Source organism: Salvelinus namaycush, chromosome 31, assembly GCF_016432855.1.
Source record: "Salvelinus namaycush isolate Seneca chromosome 31, SaNama_1.0, whole genome shotgun sequence".
NCBI classification, from domain to species: Eukaryota; Metazoa; Chordata; class Actinopteri; order Salmoniformes; family Salmonidae; genus Salvelinus; species Salvelinus namaycush.
The window spans coordinates 42187965-42206070 of NC_052337.1; the positions used below are offsets into that span (position 1 = coordinate 42187965).

The following is an 18106-nucleotide window of genomic DNA, read 5'->3' on the forward strand; positions in this document are numbered from 1 at the left end:
TTTTAGTAAAAATATGAGTCTTTAACTTACAATCTGTAGATACTATGCGATTAGAAAGGTTCAGAATTGATGTGAAACATCACAGCACAGTTGAAATATATATGAAATCATAAGAGGGCAATTTAAGGAAATAGATGAGATGGACTGAGAGTAGCTGAGGGGTGGGTTTAAAAGCTCATGTTCTAGAATAGTTGACTAAAAACACAATACATAATGTATACCGTATGCGTTTGGGTACCTTCTATCCGAATGTGATTTATGTCAACTATGTAACTACTGTGAAGAAAAGAAAGAGAGATGTGCCATGTATGAAAGATGTTTGTACAGTGGATGTACATTTAAGCTTTATTTTGGACCAATTATTTTGGTCCTCCGAAGAGGGGAGGATGGGCCAATAAAAAATAATAACAAATAAAGTGAATACATTTATTTTTGCTTTAACAATATTTCCTGGTTTAGACTGTACAAAACGAAATATATTACCAATTGATATATATATTGTATACGAGCTATGACACTTAATCTTACTGTTTATAACACAGCTATAAAACCACAATGATGACATAATCAAACATACTGTACTAACGTCAACGTTGGTGGTCATTTCTTAATTAGGTTGTCAGGTGTCACTGTTGAATGCACAAAGCACAAAGTCCACTCTTTACATCCATCATTGAAGGGATCCACTGCCAGCATTCCACCAGGCAGTCAATATCAATACCCATAGATAACTGGAAACGAATAGAAAAAAAATAAAAACTAATACAACCATGGTTTTAGGTGGGCTCAAACTTATTGTGGTGACAATGGTCATTTGACTGAAGCTGTAATACTGAAGAATACACTACTTACCAGTGTGCTAGTATTGTATAACACTGTAGGCTGGATCTAATTCAGTTGAGTTGATCAAATCACCTACGGCAGAGGAAGTCAAAACGCAAATAAATAAACAAACAGACAGTGGCAGGTCATTAAAAGGAAAACAAAGAACCGTTTATTCATATTTTCAATGATGGATTATATCTGACAACTTTGTCATAATATCTATATATCTCAGTCATTTTTTAACATATACCTCCGGTGTTGGTTGGATTAGGCAACGGTCTCCTGATTTTCACAAAAAAAGACAAAATAGAAATCGACATGACGTGAGAATTATGATGAAAATTTAAAAAATGTTGGTAAGGGGAAGATCATCATCTGCTGTGCGTGTTGTTCCCCTTTCAAGATATTATTTGTTTCCCCCCCCCAAAAAAAACATTTATTGATAATATCGCTCTCACCTGGTGATAGATGGAGCCATTTTGGTGGCTGATGGTGCTACGGGGACCCTCTGACTGCTGTAGAAGTTATCATACAGAATAGGAGCTGAGAAGTGAGGACAGAGCAGGTCAGGGGGTGAGCAGTGAGTACAACTACAATAAACAACTCGACTGTCAAGGAGGGGGACCCGGACACACATAACAAGGCTAATGCCTACATAAAAGCATCAAGGATGACACAAAAAAGTCTGATTTTCATTGTAGCCCTTAGATGACCTATAATGTACTGTATGTGCCTGTTGTTTTCTTTGGATGACAAAGGCGATCTGTGAAGAGTGAGGAACTGTACCTGGTGGTTTGTCCCCAGTCCGTCTGAGGTTCACAAAGTGTTCAATGTCCTCCTGTATGTCACAATGTTCAAGAGACTTCCTCACTTCCTCATATAGCTGAACACACAGACAAACACGTTAGAAACAAGCAATATGGAAGGTCACTTAGTCACAATCCTTCATGCTATTCTTTGCGTATCATTTAAAAAAAAAAAATACATTGAATACCAGTAAGTAACTACTGCAGATTGCACCTTGATGAGTCCCTAGGAAATAAAGCATTTGAAGTGTGACTTTACCTCATCGCTGGTGACACACTGCTGGGAGAGCTGGTTGAGATGAGTCCACACCATGTTCCTTAGAGTGTTGATCCTCTCAACTTCCTGCTTCTCAAATACCTGGATGTAACAGAGCACTAAATGATATACAGTGCCTTCAAAGAGTATTCATTCCCCCACGTTTTGTTGTTACAGCCTGAATTCAATATGGATTAAATATATGTTTTTTCTCACCAATCTACACACAATACCCCTAACGACAAAGTGTAAACATGTTTTTATAAATGTTAGCAAATTTATTTGAAATAAAATACATAAATATCTCGTTTACATAAGTATTTACAACCCTGAGACAATACTTGGTAGAAGCACCTTTGGCAGCGTTACAGCAGTGAGTCTTTCTGGGTAGGTCCCTAAGAGCTTTCCACACCTGGATTGTTCAACATTTGCCCATTATTCTTTTCAAAATTCTTCAAGCACGGTCAAATTGGTTGTTAATCATTGCTAGACAACCATTTGCTGAAAGGTGAATTCATCTCCCAGTGTCTGGTGGAAAGCAGACTGAACCAGGTTTTCCTCTAGGATTTTGCCTGTGCTTAGCTCCATTCCGTTTCTTTTTTATCCTGAAAAACTCCCCAGTCCTTAAAGATTACAAGTATACCCATAACATGATGCAGCCACCACTATGCTTGAAAATATAGAGTGGTACTCAGTAATGTGTTGTATTGGATTTGCCCCAAACATAACATTTTGTATTCAGAACAAAAAGTGAATTGCATTGCCACATTTTTTTGCAGTATTACTTTAGTGCCTTGTTATAAAGAGGATACATGTTTTGGAAACATTTTATTCTGTACAGCAGGGTTTCCCAAACTCGGTCCTCGGGACTCCAAGGGGTGGACGTTTTGATTGTTGCCCTAGCACTATACAGCTGATTCAAATAATCAACTGATCATTAAGCATTGATAATTTGAATCAGCTGTGTAGAGTTAGGGTAAAAACCAAAATGTGCACCCCTTGGAGTCCCGAGGACCGAGTTTAGGAAACACTGCTGTACAGGCTTCCTTCTTTTCCCTCAGTCAATTAGGTTAGTATTGTGGAGTAACTACAATGTTGTTGATCCATCCTCAGTTTTCTCCTATCACAGTCAATAAACTCTATAACTGTTGCCATTGGCCTCATGGTGAAATCCCCAAGCGGTTTCCTTCTTGTCCGGCATAGTAAAAATATGACAAATAATATACAAGTAATACAGTATTTAACTAACAAACCAACAAAATACTATGATGCTTTCTGGCCCTTACCTCGCATGCTTTGACATGCTCTTTCTGCCAGTCCTCCCTGATGTTTCCCAGCGCAGTCACATTCTGCATGTATAGCCTGTCTGGGATTCCAATCAGAGAATATACATCTTTGGAGATCATACTATCAGCACATAGCCTAGATGATGACTTGTGGTTTTCCCTGTTTACGGTGGATAAGAGCCAAAAGGATAATAGGTTGTCATTCTTACCAGCTACTTCTGCATTCATTTTTGCTTGATTTGTTCTTGCAAATAGCTGAAAGATGATAAAGAAGAAAAACACTGAGGACATATTCGGTACTTTATGTAACCCTTCCTTGTGTTCAGGTCGTTACCTTAGTTATTTTTGTTTAAGTATACAGTAAAAGTATGACGTCATATTGGAAAATGTCCACTTCATAAACGGTGTACAAGCTAGATAGCCTTGTTCTTCCTGTGGTCAATGTAGGCCTCTTTTTAAAGCCCCCAAGCAGTCTTTTTAATGGTATGTTTAAATCATCACTGTATGTCTAATAAATCACTGTGTGTGTTTATTTCATGAAAATAACACAAAATGTACTTTTGATCATTTATTTCCCTGAGCCTCCTTTTGCCATTGAAATGCTCAGTCTGATTGTGTGGGCGTGTTGATACTAATGTAAATACAGTATATTTACATACACAGCCCTGTTTGGAGGATAGGATCGTCTAGACTCTAGACTAGAGCCTACCCCACTTATCCCTTCAAAGTAGGAGGATATATGTAAGGGATAATTCACGTGGGGCTATTCGTTCTATGGAAAATAATGGATGACGAATCGTATTAAACAATGCCAATAAGGTTTTTTAATTCGACTTTAGCTTTCAAAAGCAGTCCAAACATAGAACATGTAAGAATTAAATATAGCCATTGAATTCTACCGTGTTGATATACCGTGCGTTATAGGGAAATAATGCACGGTCTAGAATGCCCTTCAAGCCAATCACAAACGAGTATTCAACAATGCATTGGTATAAATGCAAATAAAAGATGACTGCTCATTGGTCAGAATAATCAGATCAGATTGTGATGACATGCTGTGGGACAAACATTTCATCGCACCAAAAGAGCATTATCATTATTTTCACAATTTCAGAGTGTTTCGACCCCATTGTGTTGAAATATTGTTTAAAAAAAACTGGAAAACCACAATTTTGACTCCACTGTCACGTTCATGTTTTTTAAATATTTTTTTTTATACAGTGAATAAGTTATGGAGATTGGGGAGATAGAGGAGAAGGACATAGAATGGAAAGTGGTGCAGTCAGAGTTTGAAACTCCGTTTCTCTGAAGCTTACCTTTTCCTGCTGCTTGGCGTTACTGGTGCTTGCATTTCGGTTCATGTTCTGTTCTGCTTCCTCTTTGTCTCGACACTTTTGCTCATATGTCTTCTTTGACTTTGGTTAACAACATGGAATAACAGGGGAAGTGGGGTTACACATGTGAATGTGTGAAAACGCTTTACTGACTATGCTATTCTTCACTGAATGACTGACAGCATGAACGTCTCTAAAATATTGTCATTTGTTTGAGGTCAACTACCACAGTGTTGGTTCTGTCAATTGCTGCTACCATAGGACCAAAAATAACTGAGGTCTGATATGATGGTGTTAAAGAACTTGAGTGCTGAAGTCTCACAAATCATAGAACCCATTTAACAACCTGTGTTCATACCGCAGCAATATCCCCCACCACCAAGCAGAGAACAGGCTAACATGACAACGCATTATAAAGCACAAGGCCCCCCGCAGCAGCACTGGCCAGCTCGTGGTCTCGGACATCAACGGCGATATGAACCACAGGTAAAGTATCCCAGTTCCAGCCGAGACACAAGCCAAGGGTGAGAGAAACAGCACAGTTCCAGCCGAGATATGCACCACAGCGATACTATGCAACCCCAAACCGTGGCCGTATGAGAAGGTGCTTCCACTGTCATCAGAGCAGATCAGAGGAGTACTGCCAGCACTGCTACAGATGTGGGAGCAGCGACCACTTCCTGGCAGGCTGTCGGTTTAGAAGAACAAGGCCAACCAAAGAGGTTCCTTTAAAACGAAGACATGTTGCCTCTGTGGAACAGGGAGTAAGCAGTCACACAGACACGTCCCAACACTGTACAACCTGTGGAATGAGAGAAAAGGGCCATGCACTGAAACAGTGCTCATCCTGTAAGAAAACACTCTACTGTTCGAGAGAATGGCAAAATGAACTCTGGGCTGAATACCGAAAATACTGCACACAGAGACGAATGTAACAAAAAAAGACTTCTGCTAAGGTAAACCCACCTTCTACTGTAACTGCCTTAGTAGGAAAACAGTACCTTGTTGAACACTATCTACAGGGTCAGAGAACTCAAGCCTTGTGGGACACTGGCTCTCAGGTGTATATCAGTGATGAACTGTGGAAAGATGAAAACTTACCTGGTGTTAGGCTGAGAAATGGTTCAGATATAATTGACTCACCTGAATCACTGCAGATAGTAGCTGTCAATGGAATGAATATGCCTCAAGTAGGTTGGATAGAAGTGACTTTCAAACTGGCACCAGAGGCGACATCCCAGTGCTCGCGATGAAGGGCTTTAATGTGATTGAGCAAATCACCAACAACAGTGAACAGTCAGGAGGCACATGCACGGAACAGTTAAATGAGACGGTGAGAATGGCCTTTCCTAGTCTAACGAAAAACAACGTCCAGCCGTGAATAGAGTGAGCGCTAGCGAGTTCTGCACAGTCATACAAGTACCTGGTGAAAAAAACAAAAAAGAAAAGATCAACATACCAAAACGCTCCTCTGTTCAGGTTCAATGTCGAGTGCAGACAAAGCCTGTTAAAGAGGACACCACACTGATCTTTGAGCCTGCTGTAAACCCTCGGGGGGCAGAAGGACTTGAGTTCTGTGAGACTCTAGTAAAGCTAAGAAAAGACGCATCTCCACCTGTCATCGTTGATGTTCAGAACGTCACAGACCACGACATCATGTTAACAGGGCAACTGTAATTGGCACTGTGCAGGAAGTAAAGTCAGTCTATCCCGCCACCATGCTGGAAAACTGTAATCAACCCCCCCGTTGTCAACAGAGTGAAAATACTAAAGACTTATGGGATCCTCATGTTGATCTGAGCCACCTCAACACACAGCAGCAACAAATCATTCACCAACTGTTGAGAAAGGAGTCTAGCTCATTTTCCAAATCAGACAGTGACATCGGCTGCAATGAGCATCTGAATCTGAGCATTTAATTAAAAGACAGTGATCCTGTTGCACGAACCTACCTGTCTGTTCCGAAGCCAATATAAAAAGAGATGAAAGACTACGTGCATGACCTGATAGCACAGGGTTGGGTGGAGAAGTCCAACTCTCCTTACTCTTCCCCAGTCGTATGTGTAAGGAAAAAGGACGGTAGCTTACAACTGTGCATAGACTACAGGGAGCTGAACAGGAAGACTCATCCTGACCGCCAGCCAATACCCAGAGTACAGGATATCATGGACAGCCTTGGAGGACATTCCTGATTTTCACTCTTGGATCAGGGAAAAGCATATCACCAAGGGTTCATTGCAAAGGAAAGCAAGCCCATGACAGCCTTTGTGAGCCCCTGGGGACTGTATGAGTGGGTTCGGATTCCGTTTGGACTCATGAATGCACCAGCAGCCTTCCAGCGCTGTATGGAGGAATGTTTGGATGGCTTGAAAGATGAGATCTATATCCTGTATCTGGACGACACCCTTGTCTTCAGCAAGACCTTTGAGAACCATATCAACATCTTTCGAAAAGTACAACAGAGCCGAAGAGAATATGGGATAAAGCTGAAGCCCAGAAAGTGTGAGATATTCACAGCGGAGGGATCGCTCTTTAGGGAGAATAGTGTCTGCCGAGGGAAGCGAAATTGATCCAGCTGATACTGCAGCAGTCGGAGCTCTGAAGGACAAAAGACCAAGTACAGTAGAAGAGCTCAGAGGAACCATGGGGCTGCTGAGCTACTATAGGCAATACATCAAAGACTTCTCACGCATTGCTAGCCCGCTCTACAACCTGCTCACAAGGTCTCCTGAAGAAGTTACAGGTACACACAACAAAGCAAAGAAATGGCAGACAAAGGGGAAAACAAGAGGATGGCCCTCTCACAAATCAATGACGTGGACTGGTACGCATCAACAGATAATGGAGCGGCTGATAGACCGCTTAGTACAGCCTCCTGTACTCGGTTTCCCAGACTTCTCAAAGCCGTTTATCATTCACACAGACGCGTCAAACAAAGGTTTAGCAGCTGTGTTGTATCAGAAACAAGACAAAAAACTGCGTATGATAGCCTATGCATCTTGGACCTCGACTGCACCTGAGAAAAACTACCATCTCCACTCAGGAAAATGTGAGTTTCTAGCCATGTACTGGTCAATCACAGTAAAGTTCCGCGATTACTTGTACTACGCACCGACTTTCACAGCCTACAGTGACAGCAATTCCCTTACCTACGTCTTGTCGACCACCAAGCTGAACGCAACGGAGTGCAGATGGGTTGCAGAACTCGCCAATTTCCATTTCACTATCAGATATCGTCCAGGCAAAGAGAACATTGACGCTGATAGTTTGTCCAGAATGCCAATAGACATCGAAACACTGATGAGAGAATGTTCAGAGGAGTTGAAATCGGTCTCATTAGGAGCAACTGCAATGCACAACAAGACTCAAACATATCCTGGTCAATGGCAGTCTCCGCTGTGTATGCAGCAACAACAGAAACCAGATCCATCATGCCTTTCTCAAAAGCAGAGATACCGACAGACACAAAGAGAAGGTGAGCGCATCGGCCCAGTGATGGAACACAAACTGTCAAGTTCAAAACCAAAAGGGCAAGAACTGAAAACATTCAACATGAAAAGCAGATGTCTTCTTCAAGAGTGAGACAAGCTCAACTTGGATGAGCATGGTATCCTCCATCGCAAGACACTATGGGGTATTGTGTGTAGGCCAGTGACAAAAAAATCTCAGTTTAATCCATTTTACATTCCGGCTGGAACACAACAACATGTAGAAAAAGTCGAGGGGTGTGAATACTTTCTGAAGGCACTGTATGTAATAATAAAATGTACTAACTTATAATAACTTCCCCTTCATTCGAGGTGCCCCAGGACATGTAATGTAACTTCCTATTTATTTGAGAGGTTCCCCCCCTTATTCACTTCTCATGTCTGTTGATGAATTCCCCACTTTTTAGAGGAAGGATTTACTTATATTACAATAGTCTGTTTCACATTTTGGTAACACGATGACTGAAACGAGACATGATTTTAGATAACAGGTGTTCACTTGTGGGATGATAAGTGGTGGTTTGACTAATAATATAGGAGAGTTCTCCAGCTTACCTCCATGGTTTTCTTGAACTGAGTGGCCCTCTGTTTGTGTAGGGCATCCATCTGTTGTTCTACCTGCAAAGAAGAAGTGTCAAAGATATTATATTGTACCTAAAACGATAGAGATGATAAATCCCTGATTTGCAATTACAGTGCGCATTATCACATCCATGCAGGACAATTTGATATAAGCAGTTATAAGTGGGTGATCACTATAAACACATTCACTATTAAGCAGAGTGCACTGTATTAGCAATGCATTATTAGGTCATTAAAGATTTTAAACATTTCCTACATTTATTTCAGGGGTTTAAGTAGTTGATGGAATGCAACGGTACCTTTTTCCTTGTCTCTTTCTGTCTCTCCCTGAAGTCTTCCAGTTTTTTTGCCTCATCCCTCATTGTTTGTGCCAGTTGTAGGTGTGACAAACTCACATGTTCAGTCTCTATGTTGTAAAAGAGGGTTTGAGTGAATGAGTAAATGATGTGGATGACACAACACACGTCACATGGAAATACCAACTCATAGCACAGTCATCATCATATATCATCAGGCACATTGTTGCGACTGCAGCACTTACGCAGTTTGAACACATCCAGCGATCTCTTCAGTGTGCTAAACAAACACACAAATAATGTAAAATTATGAAATGTAATTTATGCAAAACAACCTGACCTCACATAACAAAGAATCATTAATAATGAAGAGAATGAGCTGTTTGATGAATCGGTTTAAGAACCCCCCCACCACACCTTACCGGAAAAGGCCTTAACCACGAAACCATTTGAAGCATGTGACCAAACTGAAACAGGATGGACACTCAAACCACTGACAGAATCCTTCTCAACAGTTAAAAGGCCATTCAATCGTGTAACACAAATGCACTAATAACGCTCATGCATTAATGCGTACTTGTATCTCGCTGTGTAGTGCTGCATGGTCAATGAGCCATTGAAGCGTGCAGACCATCTTACAAAGCGCAAAAAAAATGGGTTTGGTCAACTTCAGACAGTGCTATCAGTGGGCAAATCCACAGCCTTCTAGTGTGCCATCTGAAGGCTGCATGCCAGGCAATATCAACAACCCAAACATTTTTTTTTAAATTAAAAAAGGTTTTGCTTCGTCATTATCGGTTATTGTCTAAAGATTGATGAGGAAAAAAACTATTGAATCACTTTTTTGAATAAGGCTTTAATGTGGAAAAAGGCGTCTGAAAACTTTCTGAATTCACTAAGTTTGCATTTACTTGTCTTGTTTGAGACAGACTGGCACCAGGGTAATATGAAGGCTATTAAAACATGTTATGTGATGGCTTTTAAGGGCTTTCAACAAAGCCCATTACAAGGGCATATCTACCTTTAATAGCAGGCCTTTCAAATGAGTTCGGTATACATTTTTAGTGTCTGACTGATGGCAAGCAATATCAACTAGAGCATGAATAACATCGGCAACAACAGACGGACTTACTTCATCTCACTGCACCCACACACCTTCTTGGAGAGACCCAGTAGCTCTTTGGCATACTTCTCCTCTATGGATGCTCTGAAAGATGACCAAACACATCTCTTCAGAGGTGCATTCAACAAGGTAAACAGTTCACAAATGTTATCTACAATATGTGCATGAGAGAACATTCGGCTATAGTGGGAAGATTTGCACAACAGAAGGGAAGTCCCTAGTGTCCATAAGATACTATATAAAGAAAATCAAAAGACAACTTTCACCATAACTGATTTCACTTTTTTTTCTTCTACATGACTGCAATATATTTGCAAAACCACACTTTATATCTTTCAATATGACAGTGGTATAATGGGGCTGTGTCCTGATTGCACAGCCTGTATTGTGCTTTGATTAATGATTACGCAGTACAGCATACCAGGGAGAAAGGAGGAAACTGTAATGATGGGGCGGTGAGTCGGAAGCAGGTGCAGGTGAAACGTTTTAATAAAACAACAAAACCAAGAACACGACACTAACATAAGGCAGAATGCCGATACAGAATATAATACCATGCTGACCAGACCGGACACGTCGCGTGCGCGAGCGTCGCAAAATATATTTAGAAATCCATGTTATTCAATTATTGCACCCACACTGCTGGCGCGCGCCAACGAGCGTCTGCGATGCCAAGGGATAAAATAGAACTCCTTTCTATTTCTGACGATAAATAGGACAAATTAGCTAGCAAGTGCAAGCTAACTAGCTAAATTGCCATACATGTTTAATGCTTTCCGACCTGTCCCCAAATTAATGTCATTGGTTCAGAGTTTGTTTTGATATTTTAACCTGCGTGTCGTGATCGCGTTTGGTGTAGGGGGACAAAATAAATGTATGCACGATAGCGCACGATGGCGCACGCACGCAGCCGGTTTGGGTTCCGTGTAACACGGGACTCGTCAGAGTGTTTTTTTTTTTGTGTGTGTGTGTCAGTGTAAATGACGTCGGTTCCGGGAGCCGCTACAGGCTCTCATGCCTCAGCCAGATCGCCAGGCTCCCCTGCCTCTGCCGGCTTGTCAGGCTCTCATACCTCAGCCGGGTCGCCAGGCTCCCCTGCCTCAGCCGGCTCGTCGGGCTTTCATGCCTCCGGCGGATCGCCAGGCTCCCCTGCCTCAGCCGGTCTGGCAGGTTCCCGCACCCCATCCGCTCCTGATCCCCGGGTCCGTCCCCTTTTTTGGCGTCCTGCGGCTGGAGCCGCGCGCCGGGGAGGGGGTATTGTCACGTATACTGCCTCTCCAGCCTCTAGGTCATCAGGCTGCTGATTATCCCACACACCTGTCACCATCGTCAAGCGCACCAGCGCCACATGACACTCAACTAGACTCCATCACCTCCTTGATTATCTTCCCTATATCGGTCACTCCCCCTGGTTCTTTCCTCAGGTGTTATTGACTCTGTTTCATGTGTTGTTTGTGTTTCGTGTTCATTGTTTTGTTTGTTTATGTATTAAAATGCTCATTCCCTGTACTTGCTTCCCGACTCTCAGCACACTCGTACAGAGACAATAAAATCAAACATAGAAATGATTCATAATATGAACTTTGGTGAACTATGCTGTATCAGTTGGTCAGGAAAGGATTATATTTAGATTAGGGGGATTCTCCCTCTTCAAATCTTGTGGTGTATTACACAGTAACTAGGTGCTATCTAGAACCTTAAAGGGTTCTTTGGCTATCCCCATAGGATAACCCCTTGAAGAACCCTTTGTGGTTGCAGGTAGAACCCGTTTGGGGTCCATGTAGAACCCTTCTCTACAGAGGGTTCCACCTGGAACCCCAAATAGTTCTACTTGGAACCACTTCCCACTTTATCTCGGGCCTAACAACACCCATGCCATTATATCCTCCAAACACCGGCTTCTCTGGCATTATCACTTAAATGACTTTCTTATCTTACTTCTGTATCGTGGAACGAATCCTCATGCCCTTTGAAAAGGTCAGCCCACAACAAAACATTGCTGATATTCAGTGAAAATAAACAGACAACAACAAGAACAACATGGCAGCAGAACCTGTGGGCGCTGGCACCTAAAACAGAATGATAGCAATCGTAGTCTCTTTTTCAGAGTTTATTCTCTGTAGAACACTGTTAATAAAATAGAAAGACTCAAAAACACAATTTTGTTGTAAAACCATGAAAAGTAGTGCACCTATGCTGATATCTGGTGTTCGGAGGGGGTTTGAACGTAGACCCAAGTGTTATGACCCACTGTATTTCAAAACGGAAGTACTCTGTATTTCAAAACGGAAGTACTCTGAAGTGGTTCTTTAATCTGAAGAATTGTGTTTTAAGTGAGTGTTGTAAAAACACTTTTTGGCGTTTCAGTGCATGTAAAAGGCAGCATCAACACATACAGTATGTTTTGGCAGACTCTCGCATCCAATCTGATGGTTTTAAATTGCAAATAGTTTATAGCATAAATATTGATTGATGATGATGTTCAGTCAATATTTGAATCAACATTTTAAAGAAGACACTGGGAATTGAATACTTTTCCTAGGATAGACCGTGGCACTAATTATAGGCTACATTTGCCAGGACCCATTGTAAGATGATGATAAATATTGTTACAATCAAAATGTTTAGGGCAATCTAAGTTATAGCAGAGGTACCATGAGGTAATGTGTAAAATGGGCCTTCATCACTGGTACTCATGTGAGGCGGATGTGAACCCGGGTCCTGCTTGTCAAAACACTGCCTTAATGCTCTCAGCCAGTCTTCAGGACTAAACGGTTGTGCCGAACCACCCTTGTTATACTGAGCACATGTGGCCCGATTCAGACTTGAGATAAGTAGACCTAGCATGGACTCAATAAAATATGGATTCAAGTCATGTTGAATCAACTTATCTCAAGTCTGAATAGGGCCTAGGGAGATTTTTTTGGGGGGCGAAATTCCATCGTTATTATGGAGTGAAAGTTGGAAAAGCAGAAGAAGGAATTGAACCCCCGAACCTCCAATTTCTTTGGAATTTGACCCACTCAACCACACAGTCACGTACCGTATGATGAACTTGGGCCCCCTATTTAAAGGCAAAGGTTAAGATTAAAGGCAAAATGTGAACTTCAATCTGTCACACCATGATCTGTTTCACCTGTCTTGTGCTTGTCTCCACCCCCCCACCAGGTGTCGCCCATTTCCCCCTGTGCATTTATACCTGTGTCTGTTTGTCTGTTGCCAGTTCGTCTTGTCTCGTCCAGCCTACCAGCGTGTTTTTTCACGTACTCCTGTTCTCTCTAGTCCCTGTTTTCTAGTTCTTCCAGTTTTGATCATTCTGCCTGCCCTGACCCTGCCTGCTGTTCTGTACCTTACTGACTCTGCCCTGGATTACTGACCTCAGCTTGCCCTTGACCTGTAGTTTGCCTGTCCCCTGTTTTGTTATTAAACATCTGTGATTCGAACTGTCTGCATCTGGGTCTTATCCTGAGTCCTGATACAAACATTGTGCTGCCGTACTGTTCAGAATTCCCCCAGTCTGAGGCATGGAGGTGGAGAGGGCGCATTCGCGGAAGGTGTGCCCTCCAGCAAACTCTATGGTCGAGTAAAAAAACTGCCAAGTTTGTTGGTCCTTCACGAACTCAGGTGAAAGCACACCAGACGCTCAGATTAAACTCTCCAAAACAATCCAAGGAAGTATGTGTCAATGAAAATGTGAGTACAAAATGTTTTCACATTAAGGAAGGAAACAGAAAAGGAATTCACTCAATGAGAACATGGGTTTTGTGTAGAATTTCAGCCACTAATGCTTAATAGTCAAAGTCGAACAGCAATTTTGATGAGTTTTCATGATGCCACGTGTCATTGTTTGCAGTTTTGCACCTTTCGTGCACTTGTTTTAAATTAAGGCAGGCTTTTCAGTTAATACTGCTGGCTTGTTTGCCTGGTAACTTTATGAGCTTTATCTATTATTTGATGTATGACCCAGTAAATATCCACTGCAAATGTAGCCTGCTCTAGCATTGGCCTACCCCATTCATGGATGCTAACTGCTTTAGCGCCTATTGACGATCCTTACCAGAGCCAGCGAAGACAAGAATCACAAACTAATGCCAACTGAATTGTCAGCCGTCAATCATATGATCATCTCAACTCTACGGTCATTCAATCCACATGAACAACTTTCCATGCATGTACCATCATCTGAACATAAAGACTCAGGTCAGACATTAACGTAATGGATGACTTGAGCTCTGGCCTGAAGTTTTGTACAAGGTTAGTTTAAGTGCTAATGCTCACATAAGCAGTCATTGCATGTCTTTCCCCCCCCCATTGATATACAATATAATTCTTTATTTCTGTTGCTTTTGAAGAATATTAATATGATAAATAGCTTAGAGATCTTTGAACTGTCTTTATGAATATAAAAATAAGGAAGACCTGTTCAAGCTGTCATTTGATCATTTGCAAAGAAAAGAAAGCATTTGAAGCTTCAGAATCATGTGTTGAAAAAGTAATTTTGTACTAATTAATTATCGTTCTGGACAAACGTATTCATTCGTTCTTTCACAAAACAATCTTGTGTCCTATGTTAAAGCATTATGTGCATTTGACCTTTTGGATATACTGAGTTTGTCAACATGCCATATAAGAAGCAGTGAATATACACTAAGAAAAGGGATACCCGTTTACAGTATTTGGAAACAAATTCTGCACTAGACAGTAGGCTTAGGCGGTATATCGTATATACCGTATACTGAGGTATTTGGAAATAGCCATTGGATTGTTTTTCAATACCGTTGAAACTATTTATTTTAAGTTTTTCAATACATTTGTATATTTTAACGTTTTTACCAGAGAAAAGTAGGCTAGCTACACAGAGAAAAGTATTGGAGAAAAGATGCGACACATCAGTCAGAGTTAGGGTGACCACATGTCCCGGATTGTGCGGGACAGTCCTGCATTTTGTTCCTTTGTCCCGCAACCAAACAATTATGTGCCACATTTTATCAACAAATGAAAATACCACTAATTTAGACAAAAGGTAGATTTGTTCCGTATTTCATTCAGACTTCCTACTAATTCGATGAGAATTTACATTCCAACCTCTCTTTTGTGGTCACTTTGCACTTATGACATGATATTACATCATAAGGATGTGGTGCTGGTGACAAATACTTCTCCAATCATTGTTGAGATCTGATATTTACATAGGACAATGTCTTATCGTCAACCAATCACATTTGTCAAATCCTTTTAGGCTAAATTCCAGCTAAACTTGGAGAGGACAGTTAACTACCGGTATTTACAAAAAGTGTGCGTCTAACGAAAAGCTACAAAAGTAAGTAAATAGCCGTATTAGACTGAAGGATAAGATTATTTCGTCAAACTCTCAATGCCCATTCAACATATTTGCTGCTACTTCACTCAAGCCCGTTTTAAAAGTCTCCCTAACTAAGACCAACCAGAAATGTTTCCTTGGCCACATATTCCCAGATTGTCATAAAACAGCCACAGTCTCTCATTTCTGGATCACAACATTTTGTGGGAGGCTTGCTCGTTGCAGCGGGAGGGAGATTTTTGTGCGTGTGAAAAACATATTCAGGTTTAGGCTACACTATACTGCAAATGTCCCACTAAATCATCCCGTTGTCCCGCATTAGGGTATTTTAAATGTGGTCACCCTAGTCAGAGCGCTGTCTGCTGACAGAAAGCCCGTTTGTGAATTCTCATCCGAGTGGAAAGTGCAACTGAAGCACAAAATTAGTCTGATGCCGAGCAGAAATTACAAGAAGCATTCTAGATCTTCGTTTATAAAACGCAGCAAGATATTTCTTATGAGTAACAAAAAAACCTGTGTGAAATATGCAGAATTCTGCATTAACGCGACCCCTTATTTATAGTGTTCGCTTTCTTCCTTGTTTAAGAAGTCAAAGCCCTTTGGGTGAGTTATCTGTACAGCTGCCACTGCTCAATTTCCTTGCATTTTTTCTCCTCTCCGTTCTTGGCCTGTCTGCTCCGAGCAGAGTACAGTGTGTACACATGCTGCTTCAGAGTCAGTACTGTTCTTCCTTCAGACATTTATGTCAAAAGTTTGTTCATTTGCACAATTTCTCTCGTTCACATTCGCTTGTAAATGTTCAAACTCACCAAAAAAACTATATATATTGATAACTTTATGAGCTGGATTGACTATCTTTGCAATTTATTTATTTTCGTTTGTGCTTGTTAGCATATTTAGCTATCAGCCTCCAAGGAAATTCGCAATTACTTGTGCTAATTTTGTTAGCATTCTGGAACTAGACGCTTAATGAGCTTTTTTGCATTTTTGACTCCACTTACTAAGCCAGTGATACTCTAAATCCAAGTATGAGCGAAGGACTGTATAACGTTATGAATATCTGGATACCGCACAACCCTACTAGACAGGATTTGAAACACCACAATAGTGTTTTAGAAGATTTAGAGAGAGGAAACGACACCAAAAGAGCAGTAATCTAAATCTTCACCACATAGGACTTGAAATGCCATAATTTCAACCTTTTCCGGGTTAGTGCTCCCAGGCTATGGCAAGGTGTTGCACAACTCTTGATTATGTGGTGCTACAACACGCCACGTCATATTCCATAACACCTCAGGATGAATGTTTCAGTACCCTCACAACCATATGTTTCAATAGCAGCAAAGTTAAGATTTTCTTTAAGGTGGTGGCAGTTCAGTTGGGCACTAGTTAGTGTTACAAAGCACTTCATTTTTTAACAGTGTAATCTGAGGATTCAATGCATGGTTTCTATTGGACGATATCTTACATGGTTTCTCACCTGGCTTTCATGAAGTCTTCTATCTCCTTGCATGTCTTCTTGCCATCGTTGAGGTGCTGGATGATATTGTCATAACCCCCAGTGCTGGTGAAATCCCCGTTCTGGCAAATTTTGGGAATGTGGAAAAGCAATAGGTAATCATGGCACCCCATGGAGTGCCTCTCACACCCTCCCAGTAGTAGTCATTCGAACCCCTACACACCTCACTGCATTGCCTTTTAACAGTCTATCAAAAAGGAAACAACTCATTCCAGAAATTCAGAGAGAAGACCCACCAAGTGCTCCAACCAAAATGATCCATCATGTAAAAGATTCCCAATAGTACAGCACACAAGACAATGGAAACAATAAAGAAAACAGTAATGAAGCAATAGAAGTATTTTGTGAGCGTGAATAAATTGGTGTTTTGTGTGCTAATTTTTAACCACACGTGATTTGAGAGGTACAGTAGGCCTACAGATGTCGAATATTTAAATTTGAGCCAGTTCGCTACAGCAGGAAAATAATCCGGCAGCAACAGCAAATGTGAATTATTATGTGGATTAAAATTAATGGACGTTTTTGTCAGTTTACGTATGGTAAAATCAAATTAGATTAAATGGCCAACTACAGAAGACTTTTTAAACCTCAAATACATTACAAGTTTTACATTTCCTGCATTGATATAGCCTACACTGTAGGGGTATACTCCTAAACCCTGCCATTCTGATTTGCATCTAGACATTACAAGGTTTTCAAAAGGACCAGAACCAAATCCATGCAGTATGTAATACTCTAAAAAAGTACATTACTTAACAAATAGACATTAAATCATGCAGAGAGAGCACGCAACAGTGAGAGTACTTTAAATGAGGAACAGCTGATACCTCGTCCTGTGTGGCTCAGTTGGTAGAGCCTAGTGCTTGCAACGTGAGAGTACTGATCTGGATTACTGACCAGTATGAAGAAAAACAAAAATGCCTGTTCTATTATTGTGTAGGCGTATGTTGTGTTTACAACCTTATAAATGAAAATACACATTTGCATAACTTACATGAAAATCATATTTAGATCTCTAAAAACAAATAGCTCTGCAATCACATTTGTACTCACCCAAAAGCAATCCTTAAAGTGAAGTTCTCTCATTGTAGACAAGAATAACGGCAGTAGAACTCTTCAAATTCCGCAGCTTGTTACCGTGTGAGTGACTGACGAACTTCTCAATGGAGGGTGCGTCTACGACTCCACTCATACCGCAACGGAACACTAAACTCCTTCTCTGGGTCCTAACGACCGAGGAGAAACACCTACCGACCTACGAGCAAGATAGA

The 18106-nt window shown here is 41.1% G+C and overlaps 1 protein-coding gene across 1 annotated transcript; it reads right to left on the minus strand.

Annotated features, from left to right (window-relative positions):
* Positions 1-447: 447 nt before the first annotated feature.
* LOC120026405 (proline-serine-threonine phosphatase-interacting protein 2-like) lies at positions 448-17974 on the minus strand. The gene is made up of 15 exons (XM_038971265.1): positions 17889-17974; positions 16797-16897; positions 10006-10080; positions 9119-9153; positions 8877-8983; positions 8551-8613; positions 4490-4588; positions 3383-3428; positions 3174-3253; positions 1891-1989; positions 1612-1708; positions 1284-1368; positions 1076-1107; positions 853-915; positions 448-731 (listed from the first exon to the last, which is right to left on the minus strand). The coding sequence occupies exons 1-14, from the start codon at positions 17919-17921 to the stop codon at positions 860-862; spliced, it is 1008 nt and encodes a 335-aa protein (XP_038827193.1). The 5' UTR covers positions 17922-17974; the 3' UTR covers positions 448-731; positions 853-859.
* Between the last annotated feature and the right edge of the window lie 132 nt (positions 17975-18106).